Here is an 18,748-nt window from a genome sequence, read left to right on the forward strand (position 1 = left end):
TCCTTTCAGGTTATAATCACTCTCTCTCCAAACAATTATATTGTGTAAATTTTTTGGTAATAAATGCATATTTGCTTTATTCATAACAATGATCTTTAAATGTCAATACCTGTAGTTTTATGAATAGATGATTTGACATCTCTTTATAATTACTTCTACCAATAATACTTACTGCCTTTTTTGAAGTAGTAAAAATATGTTTATATACAGTATGATATATCTGATGAAATATCTGACAGTTTCAGTCAGTATCAGCTAATATTAGCACTTTTGTAAATTATTGGTAAAATATTTTTGATATTTTTTAATTTATTTTAAGCATGACATGCACGTCAGGCCTCAGCCATAAATCAGACCTCATGTTTTCCTCTGAATGCATGTTGCATCGACTTCATTGTGAGTCAAGAAGGTTTTAGTCTGAACACACAGTATGCAGGAGAGGAATATTGTTTTTTCTATTGCAGTGTTTCTGAATAACTCCACTCCGCTGTCTTACGCTGCATGATTCAGCAACTATTGCAGCTGAGGAAGGTCATGTGTATAAACTAGATTTTTACATTTCCTGAAGATGGGACTTGTGTTGTCAGTCCCTCCTTCAATGTAAGTCTATGGGGGTTTTTTTCAGGTGAAAATGGTAAGTGTGATCTTTTAGTAAAGTAACAACACACCTCTCCTCAACAACACACATGATTTGAGGGATCATTCGTAAAACACCACTTATTATAGAGTAGATGCTTTAACTCTCGCAGCTGGTTACAGGAAGCTTGTCAGACCTCATTTCTTTTCCAGATATTTAATTCTGGCAGAATTATCTTCTACACTATTATGTGAAGCAGCAATTGTCCTGTAACAGTCATTGTTTTCAAAATCTAGAATGCTTGGCAAATTCTGGAAAACTACTTATTTTATCTATATAAAGACTTTATGTGATTTACCACAGGAAAAAACAGTGATTCAACATGTTTAGGGCCCTAACATGGCAATGTAGAACAAGTGAACATTTGTGAGAAATTCAGGAAGCTTTGGGTTGTTTAATTTACATGTTGTTACTTCCCTTTGCAACAATTTCAAAGTATACCTTTGTATACCTATACCTTAATGATAATGCATTTTCTGTTTTTAATTCATTTTAGTGATTTTTAGTAAATATTGTTCAAAAATAACTGTTCATTTACCTTTGATTGTATTGTATTGTATGTATCGGTAACTGGTACTGATAGCAGTATGTCCAATTGTTAATATTATGTGTACGCACAGTATATGTATATATGTATTCATGGGTAGTTGCTATACAGTTACTAGTTAATTCTGGGTGGTTGCCAGGGCGTTGCTATACAGGGTGTTTTGGGATTTTGTCAGGTCATTGCTATGCAGTTGCTAGGTTGTTCTGGGTGGTTGCCAGGGTGTTGCTGTACAGTTGCTAGGTTGTACTATGTGGTCGCCAGGGCATTGCTATACTGTTGCAAAGATGTTTTGAGTGGTTGCTATACAGTTACTAAGTGATTCTGGGTGGTTGCCAGAGCTTTGCTATACAGTTGCTATGGTGTTTTGGGTGGTTGCCAAGGTGTTGCTACACAGATGCTAGAGTGTTCTGGGTTTCCACAGCGTTTCTATAGAGCTGTTAGGGTGTTCTGGCTGGTTGCCAGAGTGTTGCTGCACAGATGCTAGAGTGTTATGTGTTGCCAGGGTATTGATATATAGTTGCTAAGGTGTTCTGTGTGGTTGCCAGGGCATTGCTATGCAGTGTGTTTTGGGTGGTTGCCAGTGCATTAATATGCAGTTGCTAGGGTGTTCTAGGAGGTTGCCAGGGAGTTGCTGTACAGTTGCTAGGGTGTTCAATGTAGTTGCCAGGGCATTGCTATACAGTTGCTAGGGTGTTCTTTGTGGTCGCCAGGGCATTACTATACTGTTGCAAAGGTGTTTTGAGTGGTTGCTATACAGTTACTAAGTGATTCTGGGTGGTTGCCAGAGCTTTGCTATACAGTTACTATGGTGTTTTGGGTGGTTGCCAAGGTGTTTCTATACAGTTGCTAGGGTTTTATGGGTGGTTGTCATAGTGTTGCTACACAGATGCTAGAGTGTTCTGGGTTACCACAGCATTGATATAGAGTTGCTAGGGTGTTCTGTGTGGTTGTCAGGGCATTGCTAGGCAGGGTGTTCTGGCTGGTTGCCAGAGTTTTGCTGCACAGATGCTAGAGTGTTCTGGGTTGCCAGGGCACTGATATACAGTTGCTAAGGTGTTCTGTGTGGTTGCCAGGGTGTTGCTATGCAGGGTGTTTTGAGTGGTTGCCAGTGCATTGCTATGCAGTTGCTAGGGTGTTCTAGATGGTTGCCAGGGAGTTGCTGTACAGTTGTTAGGGTATTCAATGTGGTTGCCAGGGCATTGCTTTACAGTTGCTAGGGTGTTCGATGTGGTCGCCAGGGTATTACTATACTGTTGCAAAGGTGTTTTGAGTGGTTGCTATACAGTTACTAAGTGATTCTGGGTGGTTGCCAGAGCTTTGCTATTCAGTTGCTATGGTGTTTTGGGTGGTTGCCAAGGTGTTTCTATACAGTTGCTAGGGTTTTATGGGTGGTTGCCATAGTGTTGTTACACAGATGCTAGAGTGTTCTGGGTTACCACAGCATTGATATAGAGTTGCCAGGGCATTGCTAGACAGAGTGTTCTGGGTTGCCAGAGCACTGATATACAGTTGCTAAGGTGTTCTGTGTGGTTGCCAGGGCATTGCTATGCAGGGTGTTTTGAGTGGTTGCCAGGGCGTTGCTGTACAGTTGTTAGGGTGTTCAATGTGGTAGCCAGGGCATTGCTATAAAGTTGCTAGGGTATTCTGGGTTTACTTCAGAGTAAAGTAGCTCAATGAAATAAGACAATGACAGTGTATTAAGACATAAACTGACAGCTCACCTGAGAGGGTGGTATCACAGCAATGAAGGGTCACAGTGTTCTTCATCATAATTTGTGAGCAGCAGCGTGTAATGAGTTTCACTTTTGTGTTTGCTTGGCTTCTGAATCTCTGCAAACATTTTCTGCCGAACATTAATGAAGTCTTATGAAAGTTGACAGATGACTGTAGATGATTTACTTGACTCTGCTGAAGCACGTCTGTCGGGATCGATGTGGATGTGGATTACTCTCATATCAAGAATTGAAAAGGTGTGGGCTGTATGCAGTACCTGGGATGTGTCGTTTATAAGTGTCAGTTTTTCAACAGAGATTTTGTACGTGTGAGAGCTCGATACTGCTTGTCTGAAAAACATGAATGCATGACTTATGTGGAGACAGGGGGTTTTAAAAATTGGAGGGGCGCATTAAGGCAATGTTTTGGTGAATCTTCTAAAAAAGTGTGTACAAATACAACAAATCATAAAATAACAGAACTGTATCATCGAACACACCTTGGCTAACTGTGAAATAACTGATTTGATTTGTATACAGTCAGAGCTCATTAATGAGGCCCATCAGGCATGATGTTTCTTCTTTCAGCACCATGGACAGTCCCAGAATAACTCTCCAGAAACAGTTGATCACATTCCACATTGAGTGCCTTGCTGCGGATCCTCAAGATGTTTGCTATAATACATTTGTTTTTAAGTGAGCTATGGAGTCTGCTGTTATAAGACAAGTCAAGAAAATGAAAGACTGATGGCTTCAACAAAAATCTATACCATTGATTAACAACCTGTCTTTAAAAGGTTTATAAGTTAAAAATCAATTCCCCTATGTGCTTTTTACTTCCAGAACAAGACTGTTGCACTCTATACTAAAACACGATTTGATCGGGGACACCGTATCTACTGTCCTGAGTTACGTAATAAGAATCTAGAGTGAGTGCTATGAAGGATTATGTTTTTCAATCATTAAATGACTCACCTCATGTTCTCAGACTGCTTAATCGCTCGATGAGAATAGGAAATCAGCCATTACAAGCTCAAACAGAGTTACTCACTGTCATATTCTCTATTAATCATCATGCAATGTTACAGTAAATGGTGTATATCTAGAGACCAGTATAACTTTTGACTTGGGACAGTAAACAACCACCTAGTAACCACCCAGAACAACCTAGATTCGTGGCAGTGAGCAAACACCTCTCACATTTTCTTGTAAAACTCTAGTTTCTCACTCAAAACTGCAGCTATAGGATGTTGACATTGACATTTAGATATGTTTCTTTTATGTTTGTCACAACTCACCACGCGCCCCACTGAGAGCGAGAATCACACTTTATAGCGACCACAAGGAGGTTACCCCATGTGACTCTACCCTCCCTAGCAACTGGGTCAATTTGGTTGCTTAGGAGACCTGGCTGGAGTCACTCAGCACGCCCTGGATTTGAACTCGCAACTCCAGGGGTGATAGTCAGCGTCAATACTCGCTGAGCTACCTAGGCTCCCCACTTTTTCAGTTGTTGATAAAATGTGGACTGCTCTTCATTCTCAGAAATGGTGTTGCTAGTCTTGTGGTTGTGAATCTGAGCTGGTCTTAACAGGATTAGGTCTAATCTGACGGTCCTGGGTTCATGAGCTCGCTCAGTGCTGCTTTAATCTGATGCTCGGCAACAACACACCGTTTCATTCGCCCGTTCTCTGAGAGCGTCATCTGTGCACAGTGAATGTTGAACCTGAGAATACACCATCATATTTTAACCGGTGTTAGTGAAGCTACTTTGAAACTGTTGCCCGTCAAGATCCTCATAATTTAAAATAGTTAAACTACAGTCAAGCTACTCTTTAAAAAAGTATACAGTTGCTACACTACAATGTACTAACACAACTACATTGTATCTATTTAAGGAAGATTTATTTAAATAATACATTTAATACTAATTAATAATCAGATGGTATTATTTAATGCATCTGTATCTTCAGTATTTGTCTGACACAGAAACAGTGAATATCTCTATTGACCCTTCGCTAAGCCCCGCCTTAAAAGTGCTTCTGACCAATCCTGCCTTAGCAAAAAACTTCAGATAAATATGCATTACAATGTCACTCTTCATCCCAGCCCAAGTAAGAATATTATCCATTCCATTAATATGAATATTTTGCCAAAAACCACGTCGTTCATGGCAGTCTCCCATTTATTCCGATGGGGAGTTCCGCAGAGCTTGTCAGAGCAAGCAACCGTAACCAAGGGGGGCGGAGCTTAGCGAAGGGTCAATTGAAAAGGGTCAAATAAAAGCAACATAAATGCAACTAATTACAACTAAATTCAGCCTATACAAAATTAAACATTGACTTCATCTATACTAAATACAACAAATAGAAAACAATACAACTGAGTCAATAACACAGTTAAAAACTATTAAATAATTATTTCTGTTCAAAAAGGAAGACGAAGTGACTTCTGTGCAGGGGTTCAAGTCCATCGGTGAATTGTGCATTTGAACTGGTTCATTTATGCAAACTGATTCATTTAAACAAACTGGATATCCCAACGCTACAAATGATTGGGTTAATTGTTTATTTTAACTGGTTTATTTCCATGAATTGTCCAAAAGAACCGATTCACTAAAATTAATTGGATTTCTCAACGCAACTTGTGAATTAGTAAATTGTTTATTTAAACTAGTTCATTTACTTGAACTGATTCACCAAAATGAATTAGATCCTACTCTAATTATAAGGGAATTAGGTGCATCGTTTTATTTGAACTGGTTAATTTACTTGAACTGTCCGAACTAACTGATTCACTAAAATTGATTGGATTTCGCAATGGTTCTTGGGTCATTTGGCTTGAAGATGCATGCGCAGTATAGATTGAAATTAAAAACAGTTCTGTTACGCTACACTGCTATTCATTATCTATAAATAGTGGCTTGGTATTTAAAAAAGTTACACTCTTGTGGAAATAGCTGAAGTACTGTCATGCTACTAAAAATGTAGTTTGGTTGTTTTATCCGTCACTGATGTCTACACTCTTTTATACAGTTGTGTTTGTTTATATATTTGTTTACGAAGTCAGTATCCATTCAGTCCTCGTCCATCATGAAATAAATGTGAAGAATGAAGGATCTTACGATGTCCATCTGATTTTACTGTATGCACATATTTTGTCACATAATAATGCTAATGAAATATGAGCTTGTTGATTAGGGTTTATTTGAATGGAAATGCAGAAAGCATTGTATTGTTTACCTTAGATGTGTGTGTGTGTGTGTGTGTGTGTGTGTGTGTGTGTGTGTGTCCTTGCAGTAGTTTGTTGAGCACAATTGTCGTTGGAGGGACATGGGTATCTTGGCATGGCAACCCATGCTGTGTGTTTAAAAGCACACTAGAATGGGAGCAGATGGTGTTGTGTAGGGTGTGAGTTAACCAGTCAGACCTGCAGCTCTAACAAGCAGTAGGACATTTACTAAGATCATCTGAAGGACAAACTCTGAAACATCCATCTATCTATCTGTCTATCTATCTATCTACCTGTCTGTCTGTCTGTCTGTCTGTCTGACTGACTGTCTATCTGTCTGTCTGACTGACTGTCTGTCTGTCTGTCTGACTGTCTGTCTGTCTGACTGTCTGTCTGACTGTCTGTCTGACTGACTGTCTATCTGTCTGTCTGACTGACTGTCTGTCTGTCTGTCTGTCTGTCTGACTGTCTGTCTGTCTGTCTGTCTGTCTGACTGTCTGTCTGACTGTCCATCTGACTGTCTGTCTGACTGACTGTCTGTCTGTCTGACTGACTGACTGTCTGACTGACTATCTGTCTGTCTGTCTGTCTATCTATCTGTCTGTCTGTCTGTCGGATTGTGTATCTGTCTGTCTGATTTTCTGTGTGTGTGTCTGTCTGTCTGACTTTCTGTGCGTCTGTCTGTGTATCTGTCTGTCTGACTTTCTGTTTGTCTATCTATCTGTCTATCTGTCTGTCTATGTGTCTCTCTGTCTGTCTGTCTGCCTGTCTGTTTGTCTATCTATCTATCTATCTATCTATCTATCTATCTATCTGTGTGTCTGTTTATCTGTCTGTCTGTCTTTATTTCTCGCTACACACCCATAATGTATTCTGTGACTGTTTTTGTCCGTCCTGATGATGCATTGTTTGCCAGCTGTATCTTTACTTCTGGCAATGTCTTTCTCTCTCTCTCTCTCTCTCTCTCTCGCTCTCTCTCTCTTTTGTGTGGTCTCTCTGTTCGCTGCCACATGTAAATATGTGTGTTGTGTGTGTGTGTGTGTGTGTGTGTGTGTGTGTGAGAGAGAGAGAAAGAGAGAGAGTGAGCTGCTTACGCAGCATGCAGTGGGGGAGGAGGCGGAGCTCTGGGATTAGATTGAGTGGGCAGGTCTAATCGGCCTGTCCATCATCACAGCTTCCTGCAGACACTGGGGGATGGGAAGAGAGACAGACAAAGAGAGAGAGAGACAGTCACATCTCTTTTTTTACTTTACCTGTGGACCAAAGGGTTTGGTGAAACAGATGCTGATGTTTGTGATGTTCAGATGTTATTATGGGATTTTTGTGAGATGACGTATTCCAGTGAATCTCATTAAGAAATGCCCTGTGATGTCATATATACCCCCCCCCCCCCATTGCAGCCTAATTTTAGGATCATAAAGATTTTTTTTTTTTTTTGCATCATCACATTATTGTCATGATGATTAAGCACATTTCCTTACCAAATTTTCATGATTGCTATGCATAACTGAACTCGACACATATTATTATTAATATTATTTTTAGGAAAATCAGCATGAATTAAATTCAGTAAAACAAAATACTAGAATGATGTATAAATACAGTGGTTCCAGCAGTGTTGGTCTACAGCCGCTTCTGAATCCACAGCCAAATAAATTATTTTGCTGTCAAAATTTAATGCAGTGAGATAAAAAGACTGTTTATTGCAAAACAGTGGCAAGAAAACATCTTTCTATTGAGGTGTTCTCGTGGGCTGCAAACAAAAACACAGTGACGAACCGGTTTGAACCGGTTCATTAAATGGATAGTTTAAAAGACTCAAGAACTCACAAGTTTAAATCACTGAGTCAGTGTGCATGCATATCAATACCGTCTATCATATCAATACTGTCTGTGTGTGGGGCGGAGGCCCCATATGTTCACTCCATATGTCATGTTATGTCTGTCAAAGGAACCTGCAGTTAAAGCCATCTGTCCAGATCAGCTCATCATAGAGTGACAGTGAAGATATTGTTTGCTATTCAACAGTCTGACTTACTAATCTAGAGCCACTCCAACTGATCAGGTTTGGACTTCTGAAGAAAATGTGAGCCTTACAATTCCCAATGGTGATAAATGGTGACATGCAAATTGACTGAAAACTTAATTAAGTTAAAATATAATGTGTACTTTTGCATTACACACTAAACAGGACATGACCCAGGCACAAGTGTACAAACCCACAGAGATATTTGTTATATATACTGTATAATATTTGACTATAAATGCACATTAATTATGATGTGCATTAATGTATGGTTTAATTCATTGAGATCAGCAGAATCAGCAGTAGAATGAGTTGCTCTGCTCCAGTCATGCGCTGTCTCTAAAACATTTAATCTTGAGTTCCTCTGTGTTTAATGATCTCTCACCTGTGTGTGTGTGTGTGTGTTGCTCAGGGACTTCCTCCCTCGTGGATCTGGGATCGTCACCCGTCGTCCCCTGGTCCTGCAGCTCATCAACTGCCCCACAGGTGAGCCGGTCGCCAGGTGACAGCAGGTTCACAGCAGGTTAGAGAGTCACCTGCAGCAGGTCAGCGCTGATCGGAGATCAGGTGTTTCCTGCCTGACATCCACAAACACATCAGATCTTTTACTAGCAATATAAGCCACAGGAGTCAAAGAATATTAAAAGAATAATTTATTGTAATAATAAATTATGGTAAATAATTACAGTAATGCTTTGATTATCATGAGCTTGAATGCTTAAAGTGTTAGTTCACCCAAAATAAACATTTTCTCATTATTTACTCACACTCATGATATCCCAGGTGTGTATGGCTTTCTTTCTTCACCAGAACACATTTGAGTAAAAATAGAAAAATATCTCAGCTCAGTAGGTCCTTATAATGCAAGTGGATGGTGATCAGACTTTTGAAGCTCCAAAAATCACTGACAGTCAGCATAAATGTCATCCATACAACTCCAGCGGTTAAATTAATGTCTTCTAAAGCAACACGACCACTTTTGGTGTGAAAAAGATCAATATTTAAGTACTTTTTAACTATTAAGCATAGCTTCCAGTTAGCAGCGGCATGCGCGTGTGATTTAATCACGTTGGCATGTTCACGAGAGAACTGATGCACGTGCGACACACCCGGTTGGTTTTGGTTTAGATCTGTATTTATCTGTTTCTTTACTCACAATGGTGCATTTGTGTGCTCATCCTGGATGTCTCAACTGAGTGGAGAACATGAGATTACGTCTGTAACATGCCAACATGAATACATTACTCGAGAGCACATGAACTCGTTCTCTACTGCTGCTGACTGGAAGTGATGATTTATATTTAAAAAGTACGTAATATTATTCATCTATATATATTGGCTTAATTAGCTTTTTAAAGGGATAGTTCACCCACAAAAATGAAAATTCTTTCATCATTCACTCATGATGTTCCAAACCTGTTTGACATTCTGTCATCACGCTGCTCTTTTCCTTACAATAAAAGTACAAAAAACACAATTTAAGCGCCATAAAATATCATAAATGTAGTCCATATACGACCTGTGCACTTCAGTCCATACAACCTGTGCACTACAGTCCATAGGACCTGTGCACTACAGTCCATGCGACCTGTGCACTACAGTACAATAACCTGTGCACTATAGTCCATAGGACCTGTGCACTATAGTCCATACGACCTGTGCACTACAGTCCATACGCCCTGTGCACTACAGTCCATACGCCCTGTGCACTACAGTCTATATGACCTGTGCACTACAGTCCATAGGACCTGTGCACTTCAGTCCATAGGACCTGTGCACTTCAGTCCATAGGACCTGTGCACTACAGTCCATAGGACCTGTGCACTACAGTCCATACGACCTGTGCACTACAGTCCATACGACCTGTGCACTACAGTCCATAGGACCTGTGCACTACAGTCCATAGGACCTGTGCACTATAGTCCATACGACCTGTGCACTATAGTCCATACGACCTGTGCACTATAGTCCATACGACCTGTGCACTATAGTCCATACGACTTGTGCACTATAGTCCATAGGACTTGTGCACTACAGTCCATAGGACCTGTGCACTATAGTCCATACGACCTGTGCACTACAGTCCATACGACCTGTGCACTACAGTCCATAGGACCTGTGCACTACAGTCCATACGACCTGTGCACTACAGTCCATACGACCTGTGCACTACAGTCCATAGGACCTGTGCAATATAGTCCATACGACCTGTGCACTATAGTCCATATGACCTGTGCAATATAGTCCATACGACCTGTGCAATATAGTCCATACGACCTGTGCACTATAGTCCATACGACTTGTGCACTGTAGTCCATAGGACCTGTGCACTACAGTCCATAGGACCTGTGCACTACAGTCCATACGACCTGTGCACTACAGTCCATAGGACCTGTGCACTACAGTCCATATGACCTGTGCACTATAGTCCATAGGACCTGTGCACTATAGTCCATAGGACCTGTGCACTACAGTCCATATGACCTGTGCACTACAGTCCATAGGACCTGTGCACTATAGTCCATACGACCTGTGGACTGTGCACTATAGTCCATACGACCTGTGCACTATAGTCCATATGACCTGTGCACTATAGTCCATATGACCTGTGCACTACAGTCCATAGGACCTGTGCACTATAGTCCATACGACCTGTGGACTGTGCACTATAGTCCATACGACCTGTGCACTATAGTCCATATGACCTGTGCACTATAGTCCATAGGACCTGTGCACTACAGTCCATACGACCTGTGCACTACAGTCCATAGGACCTGTGCACTATAGTCCATATGACCTGTGCACTACAGTCCATAGGACTTGTGCACTATAGTCCATATGACCTGTGCACTATAGTCCATACGTCCTGTGCACTATACGGTATTTTAAGTCTTCTGTGATCACTTTGTGTCAAGAACAGACTGAGATTATTCAGGAAGTCGTTATTTGTGTCTGTTCCTTACACAAAGCTATCATTTGACTTCAGAATGTAGTGCACAAGTCATATAAATTACTTTTATGGCAATTTTTTTGTTGTCCTTTTTGGAGATTGACAGATCTGTTGTTGAAAAGATCTGCGTAAAATGATTCTCCTTTTGTGTTCCACGGGAGAAAGAAAGACATACAGATTTGGAACAACACAAGTGGGAGTAAATGATGACAGAATTCAAAGGTCTTAACAACATTTTTGCATTTTTAGATTTTTCCGGGCTTTCATTAACACTGACATCTGGTGGCACATGCTGTGCCTGAAATTTCAGCAGCAATTATGAAATACGAAAAAAAAAAATTTAAGATAATTTTATATATATATATATATTAGCCTATTTTTATTTTATTTTTTTCTCCCCAATTTGGAATGCCCAATTCCCAATGCGCTCTAAGTCCTCGTGGTGGCGTAGTGACTCGTCTCAATCCGGGTGGCAGAGGACGAATCTCAGTTGCTTCGGTGTCTGAGACCATCAGTCCACGCATCTTATCACGTGGCTTGTTGAGTGCGTAACCACAGAGATGTAGCGCGTGTGGAGGCCCACGCTGTGGCATCCACGCACAACTCACCACGCACCCCACCGAGAGCGAGAACCACATTATAGCGACCACGAGGAGGTTACTCCATGTGACTCTACCCTCCCTAGCAACCGGGCTAATTTGGTTGCTTAGGAGACCTGGCTGGAGTCACTCAGCACGCCCTGGATTTGAGCTTGCGTAGTCAGTGTCAATACTCGACGAGATACCCAGGCCACGAATTTTAGCCTATTTTTAAGATTTATGCATTTCAATTGCATAACAAAATTCCATCAAATGTAATCTTTAAAAAATATTTTAAAATGATATTTTTTTAAATGATTAAATTAATAAAAATTTAAATATTACGTTTTTCATATTTCATATTTTAATTTGTATTAATTTAATTTAGTTAAACATTACACAAATTAATTCATTTGAAATGCATAAATCTTACAAATAAGCTATAATACTTCTCACAAGTCTCACAATTAGTGCATTGCGTGAATCTAAAAAATAGGCTAAAATTTTTTTTTGATTACATGTTAAAATAATTGCAAAAATAATCTCCTCCATTTTTATTTAGAGAAAGGTAGGCTGTTTGCTGTAATGTCTGTCCCTGTTTCCTCTCAGAATATGCCGAGTTTCTTCACTGTAAGGGGAAGAAGTTTACAGATTTCGATGAGATCCGTCAGGAAATCGAGGCGGAGACGGATCGTGTGACGGGGCAGAACAAAGGCATCTCGCCGGTGCCGATCAACCTGCGTGTCTACTCACCAAATGGTCTGATTCAACTCAGCATGTCATTAATAAGCATGAATAAAATCATGAATTATTATGCGTAATGCTTTACTACAAAATCTGTTTGATTTTTAGCCATTTTTTATCGCACATTCAGATTAATCTTCCTTTCTCTGATTTTTCTTACATTTGATTTCACATGTTAGTTAAATACCAGTCCATCACTAATCATAAAACTTGTGTTTTTTCTCCGGCAGTGTTGAATCTGACTTTGGTGGATCTGCCGGGAATGACTAAAGTTCCTGTGGGCGATCAGCCCGCTGATATTGAGCATCAGATCAGAGATATGATCATGCAGTTTGTGACTAAAGAGAACTGTCTGTTGCTCGCAGTGTCGCCCGCAAACTCTGATCTCGCCAACTCTGATGCACTGAAGATCGCCAAAGAAGTCGACCCGCAGGGTGTGTCATCTCCACAATTCAAACATATTAGAGCATCTACTGTTGTATCAGCCAGCAAAATATAAACACAGACTTTATTCTGTGCACCTTTAACTTTAGTTCATGATGTGCGAGTTTATGAGATTGGTTCACACGTGTTAATACGCACTCTCTGTGTTTATGTGTACGTGCAGGTCAGCGTACTATCGGTGTGATCACTAAGCTGGATCTGATGGATGAAGGAACCGACGCACGTGACATCCTGGAAAACAAACTGCTGCCGCTGCGGAGAGGTGAGATCAGTGTCAGAAATTAGGGAAAGGTCCAACTGAAAATGACAATTCTCTGATTATTTACTCACCAACATGTCGTTCCAAACCCACATGCCCACATAAAATATCATTTTTTAAGAATCGTCATGCAGCTCTTTTCCATATAATGACAGTTCTGAAAATGTGCATACTGTGCACAGTATAGATTCAATTACTCTGACGTCACATCGCAGGCAATCATGCTTCCGGGTTCTTCTGAGCAGCAGATTTCAATGATGGAGAAGGGCAGCGCTGCCGCTTTAATAATCTTTTAAGTATTATATAGTCTAATGGTGTCTGTAAATGCTAATAGAAGTTAGTATAAATGGATGTCTGTGGTTTAAAGTGAAGAAATGATGTGGAGTTCTTTATGAATTATCAGCAAAACAAGTTAAAACTTGGTTCAATGGGCCTGTATGATTATGTTGGACATGTAACAGGTTCCTCACATGCTTAACACACTTCTAAAGCCTGAAAAATTGGGTATTTATAAATGAAAACTACCATCACACATGCAATATGCATCTTAACTGCTTAAATTGTTAACCCACATACAGTAAATTATATTTAACTTCAATATCACCATATAGCCTATTGAATATTCAGATTTAATATCACAGCAATTTTCGATTGAACAGTTGCTAATTACTGCATTCAGAATAAATGCAAAGACATAATTTAGCAGTATGAAAATATATTTTATGCACATATCCTTTGATTCCTTTCACAAACAGTAGCCAGTGCCCTGCAATGGTGGAGACCGGATCCTGTTCTTCCTATTAAGGCGGTTTTACACGGGACACAGTCACCGTTCTTTCCCTGTTCATTTTCAATGAGTGTTTATAGAGACATAAATAGGAAAACAGCCTCAATTAAAGCTGTGAGTGGACGAGTCATGTACCAGGTTAAAATAGACTACGGAAACATGTATAGCTTACGTTTGGAAGATAGACGTCTGTGCAATGTATACAAATGGGCCATGGACCGTATACTTTAATTTTCTCTTCTGCAACAGGTGTCTGAAACATCAACTTAGATAAACAGAAAATACAGTTGCCCAGATGGGTTACTAGCAGAGTGATTTGTGGATTTTGAATGTTCATTTGTAGCCCTCCCATTTTAATTATTGATGTGATGTTATTTACACTATACTAATTTGCCAATAAAAATATGAAGTAACATGCAGTCTGTTTCTTTAATGCAGAACTCATCAAATGTGGAGACAGGTGGCAAGACGCCATCAATATTTACAGTTAGCCTACATTGTTTAGCCCTGATATCATAATTTTACATTAATATAAAAAAATAGCTTATTACAATATTTATAGTTATAACACATTTTATGAAAAAATAAGTGGTCTTTTATTTAAGTGCAATCACATGAAAACTAATACAACAGTTTTTTTATCCCCTTTTCTCCCAATTTGGAATGCCCACTACTTAGTAGGTCCTCATGGTGGCGCGGTTACTCGCCTTAATCTGGGTGGCGGAGGACAAGTCTCAGTTGCCTCCACTTCTGAGACCGTCAATCCGTGCATCTTATCACGTGACTCGTTGTGCATGACACCGCGGAGACTCACAGCATGTGGAGGCTCATGCTACTCTCCACGATCCACACACAACTTACCACACGCCCCATTGAGAGCGAGAACCACTAATCGCGACCACGAGGAGGTTACCTCATGTGACTCTACCCTCCCTAGCAACCAGGCCAATTTGGTTGCTTAGGAGACCTGGCTGGAGTCACTCAGCACACCCTGGATTTGAACTTGCAACTCCAGTGTTGGTAGTCAGTGTCAATACTCGCTGAGCTACCCAGGCCCCAAACTAATACATTATTTACAGTAATCGCCTCATAGATGCAGTATCTGAGCTGAAGCATTGGGTGGCATTATTGCACTTCTACTGGCTCGTTTTGCACCACCTCTAGTGTGAATGGAAAACACCTGTACAAATGAGAAGCGGCAAGATCGCAAGCAAAGCCAGCCACCCACCCCGTCCCGTGTAAAAAAGCCTTTAGACCTGGTTCAAATAAAGTCATCGTTAGATCATATTTGACCTCATATCTGTCACAGCGGTTGCACTTTGGATAATTAAGAACAGCTGTTTGTGATCAGAGTTTGCACGATTTCTTCGTGAAAAGTTCAAATCACCAAATCACTGATACCAGCTGCGGGTCAATTGGGTTTAATAGAGCAGACGCGATAACAATGACAGTAATCCGTGAAAATCCAACACGATCACACGTGAAGTCGGCATGATGTTTCCGATAGTTTCAGTACCCTAGGATCAGCAACCATACGCCTTTCCACCTGGCATGATTGGCATTGTGTTGCATCAGCTGTGTGGGAGACAAGGGTTCAAAGCCAGGTGGTAACAATGTTTGAATAATCAGTGATGAGCATAATTCAGAGGTTTCACTTTTCCCTGTAACATTACTTTTTTACTCCACTAATGGTTAAGGTAAGGTTTGTGTTTGGGTTGGGCGATAGAATCTATAAATATATACTTTTCTCTTCATTGTATAACATCCTGTAAAGTTGAAAACAACTTGCTTCACTACTAGCTTTTGGCGACCTCTCCTGGACATAAATGGAGCTCACAGGTGCCCATATGCCCTACAACACTTACCTCTTTGGCCACTGGGGGCAGTGTTTCGAAATTTCGGTCAACGTATTCCGATTTTGCCGAAAGAAAAGTCGGTCTACTCTTTCCGATTTCACTCTCGATCAGGCTGAAATATCATCATTTATGTCAAATCCTGAGTTTTTCCTGATTCAACGATCCTGGTGTAAATTTAAAGAAGCCCAAATCTCCAATAACCTACAGGAAATGGGTTGTTTTAACCCCACAAACAGCACTTTTGGGGCATTTTCACTCAATTTCAGCGGAGCGTCCATAAACAGCAGTTATTTTGTTAGCTACTAAAAGAACCCGGAAGTGGTGGGGCGTTTGTATGTAAACAACAAACACAGAACGCTGCTGTTTAGTTCTTTTCTTGGGGGAGTCAATTCCTAATGTTCTCGGAATGTTCTTTTTAGGTTGTATTGATTTATAACCATAAACCAATGTGACAACCTAATAAGAACCTGTGTGGAACATTCCCTAATGGTTAGGTTTTCATTCTCATTTTATCATCATATATTTGATTGTTTTTCATAAATGTTGCAGAGAGGTTGTTGATAGACAACAGTGACTGACGTTAGCGCAGTACAGAATTTAATCAAATGCCGAAATGAAGTATGAGATTTGAACATGATAAACGGAGTCATTGGTTGTTTAGAATCATTTTTCTTCAGGATCTGCATATAAAGGCCGATGCTGAGGAACAATGCAGTTTTAGGAAAGGTAAAATATGGAGCGTTACAGCTTACGAATTAATTGAATCCTCCGTATTATGTGTGATTTAATAAAAAAATGGATCAGAACAAGACGGTTTGTAGATTACTGATGTACATCAGGGTTGCAGAAAGAACATTAGGGGAACGTTATCCAAACTTAAAGGGAATGTTTTATTTCTGTAAAAAAAAAAAGAAAAAGAAAAAAAACGTTCAAGGCTAACCACAACAGAATGTTAGAATGTCTGTTCTGGAAACATTCTGGGAACCAAAAATTGTTTGCTGGAATGGTGGTGTGTTATAAACACAGACCGGGATCTCTCTCTCTCTCTCTCTCTCTCTCTCTCTCTCTCTCTCTCTCTCTCTCTCTCTCTCTCTCTCTCTCTCTCTCTCTCTCTCTCTCTCTCTCTCTCTCTGTTTCCCTCTTGTGGAAAACCATTGCAGTGTGTGAGTCAAAAAGAGAGAGAGAACCAGATAAAGAGAAAAAACAAAACAATGTCTTGATTTCAGTGACACATGTGGAAAAAACATTTCTTTGCTCAGTAATAAAGGATATTTATGGGAAACTCTGGGGCACAGAGTGCTTACGTACCATTTTTCCACTCAGAGTTCTCATCCACATGTCAGGTTTTCCCATCAAACGCGTCTTTACCCTCCCTGCGCCGTGTTCTGCTCCTGTAATATGGTGCAACATGCAAAACCACAAGCATGCTTTAGAAGGATCCGGGCTTTCACTAGAGTTTCAGATTTCATTGTTTTATTTTTACCATTCTGCCTGGTCAAAGGACAAAAATACATTTACATTTAGTCATTTAGCAGATGCTTTTATCCAAAGCGACTTACAAATAAGAGACATAGCAAGCGATTTGTCACACAAAGTTTAAAAACATCTGCAGTATAGGACTCACAGTGGCTGGAGCAGTAAAGTAGTAAAGATGCTAGATGCTTTTTGTACATTAAGTGCAATTATTGTGGGGTGGTTAAGTGCTGGCGGAACAGATGTGTCTTCAGCTGGTTCTTCAATGTTGAGAAGGTAACAGCATAGCACGATCATGAGACTTTGAGCCTCTTTGTGATGGGACCAACAGGTGTCACTCGTTCATAGACCACAGAGGGTGAGTTGGAGCATAGACCTGAAGAAGTGAGTTGAAGTAGGAGGGTGCGGTTCCAGTGGTTGTCCTGAAAGCCAGAGTCAAAGCCTTGAATTTGGTGCGGGCAGCTACAGTTAGCCATTGGAGTGAAATCAAGAGTGGAGTGACATTGAAGACCAGAAGTGATACTGCATGCTGGACCATCTGCAGTGGCTTAATTGTGTTAGCTGGAAGGCCAGCCAGCAGAGCATTGCAGTAGTCCAGTCTTGAAATGACCAGAGCTTGGACCAGGAACTGTGTAGCATATTCAGACAGGAAAGGTCTGAATTTCCTGATGTTGTAAAGCATGAATCTGCATGAGATGAGATGTTTGCAGTGAAATTAAGCTGGTCATCCACCACCACTCCCTGGTTCCAGGGTGTTCTGGTTGGTGTAAGTATATATACAATGCTGTCTCATTTGTTTCTCCTAGATAGCAGGGAGATTAAATGGACAGACAATGGAGACTATAGCTGAAGTATACGATTTTATACCTGAGATAAGGCCTCAGGAATCTGACGTGTCTCCTGCAGAAGAGATTTCAACAGTGTCTCAAACTGTGTTGAGATCTGCCAAGATACCAGAGATCTCAATATGAACTCAAATATTTCTCATTCAGTTCTTCCAAGAGCAAATGATCTGAGCTATGCTTTCACATTCATTTAATAGCTTTAGAGTCTTTCTGTATGTCAACAATTTGGGTCTATTTTTATTTCTCCTAGTGCAGGACAAACATCTGAGAGAATGTTGATACTTTAATAAGGCATAATGGAAACATACATGAGGTCTCCTGAGCTATGAAAGAGCAAGAACACTTTCCTTTGTGTAATGTATCCATCAACAGATAAGATGTTTGTATGGTGTGTAAATGGCTGCAGGTTACATTGGTGTGGTGAACCGCAGTCAGAAAGACATTGATGGGAAGAAAGATATTAACGCTGCGATGGCGGCAGAGAGAAAGTTCTTCCTGTCTCATCCCAGTTACAGACACCTGGCCGATCGCATGGGAACACCGTACCTGCAGAAAGTCCTCAACCAGGTGAGATGACGTGTAGAACACATCTAAATTCTATTTGGTTTCATTCTTTTCAATTCTTCTTTCAAAAGTATGACAAATAATATAAATAATCA

The 18,748-nt window shown here is 40.3% G+C and overlaps 1 protein-coding gene across 9 annotated transcripts in view; it reads left to right on the forward strand.

The window, feature by feature from the left end:
• The window catches only part of dnm1a (dynamin 1a), a 90,189-nt gene that overhangs the window by 1,864 nt on the left and 69,577 nt on the right, over nt 1-18,748 (forward strand). For all 9 annotated transcript variants that reach the window (XR_007897046.1, XR_007897047.1, XR_007897045.1 and 6 more), the window contains exons 2-6: nt 8,566-8,639; nt 12,291-12,440; nt 12,656-12,859; nt 13,033-13,131; nt 18,496-18,656. Coding sequence is in view for 1 of the 9 variants with exons in the window: in XM_051696365.1 (XP_051552325.1) it covers nt 8,566-8,639; nt 12,291-12,440; nt 12,656-12,859; nt 13,033-13,131; nt 18,496-18,656 (688 nt within the window). In the remaining 8 variants the exon portion in view is untranslated. The remainder of the gene's footprint in view (nt 1-8,565; nt 8,640-12,290; nt 12,441-12,655; nt 12,860-13,032; nt 13,132-18,495; nt 18,657-18,748) is intronic.

Source organism: Myxocyprinus asiaticus, chromosome 4 (assembly GCF_019703515.2).
Source record: "Myxocyprinus asiaticus isolate MX2 ecotype Aquarium Trade chromosome 4, UBuf_Myxa_2, whole genome shotgun sequence".
In the NCBI taxonomy this organism is placed as follows: Eukaryota; Metazoa; Chordata; class Actinopteri; order Cypriniformes; family Catostomidae; genus Myxocyprinus; species Myxocyprinus asiaticus.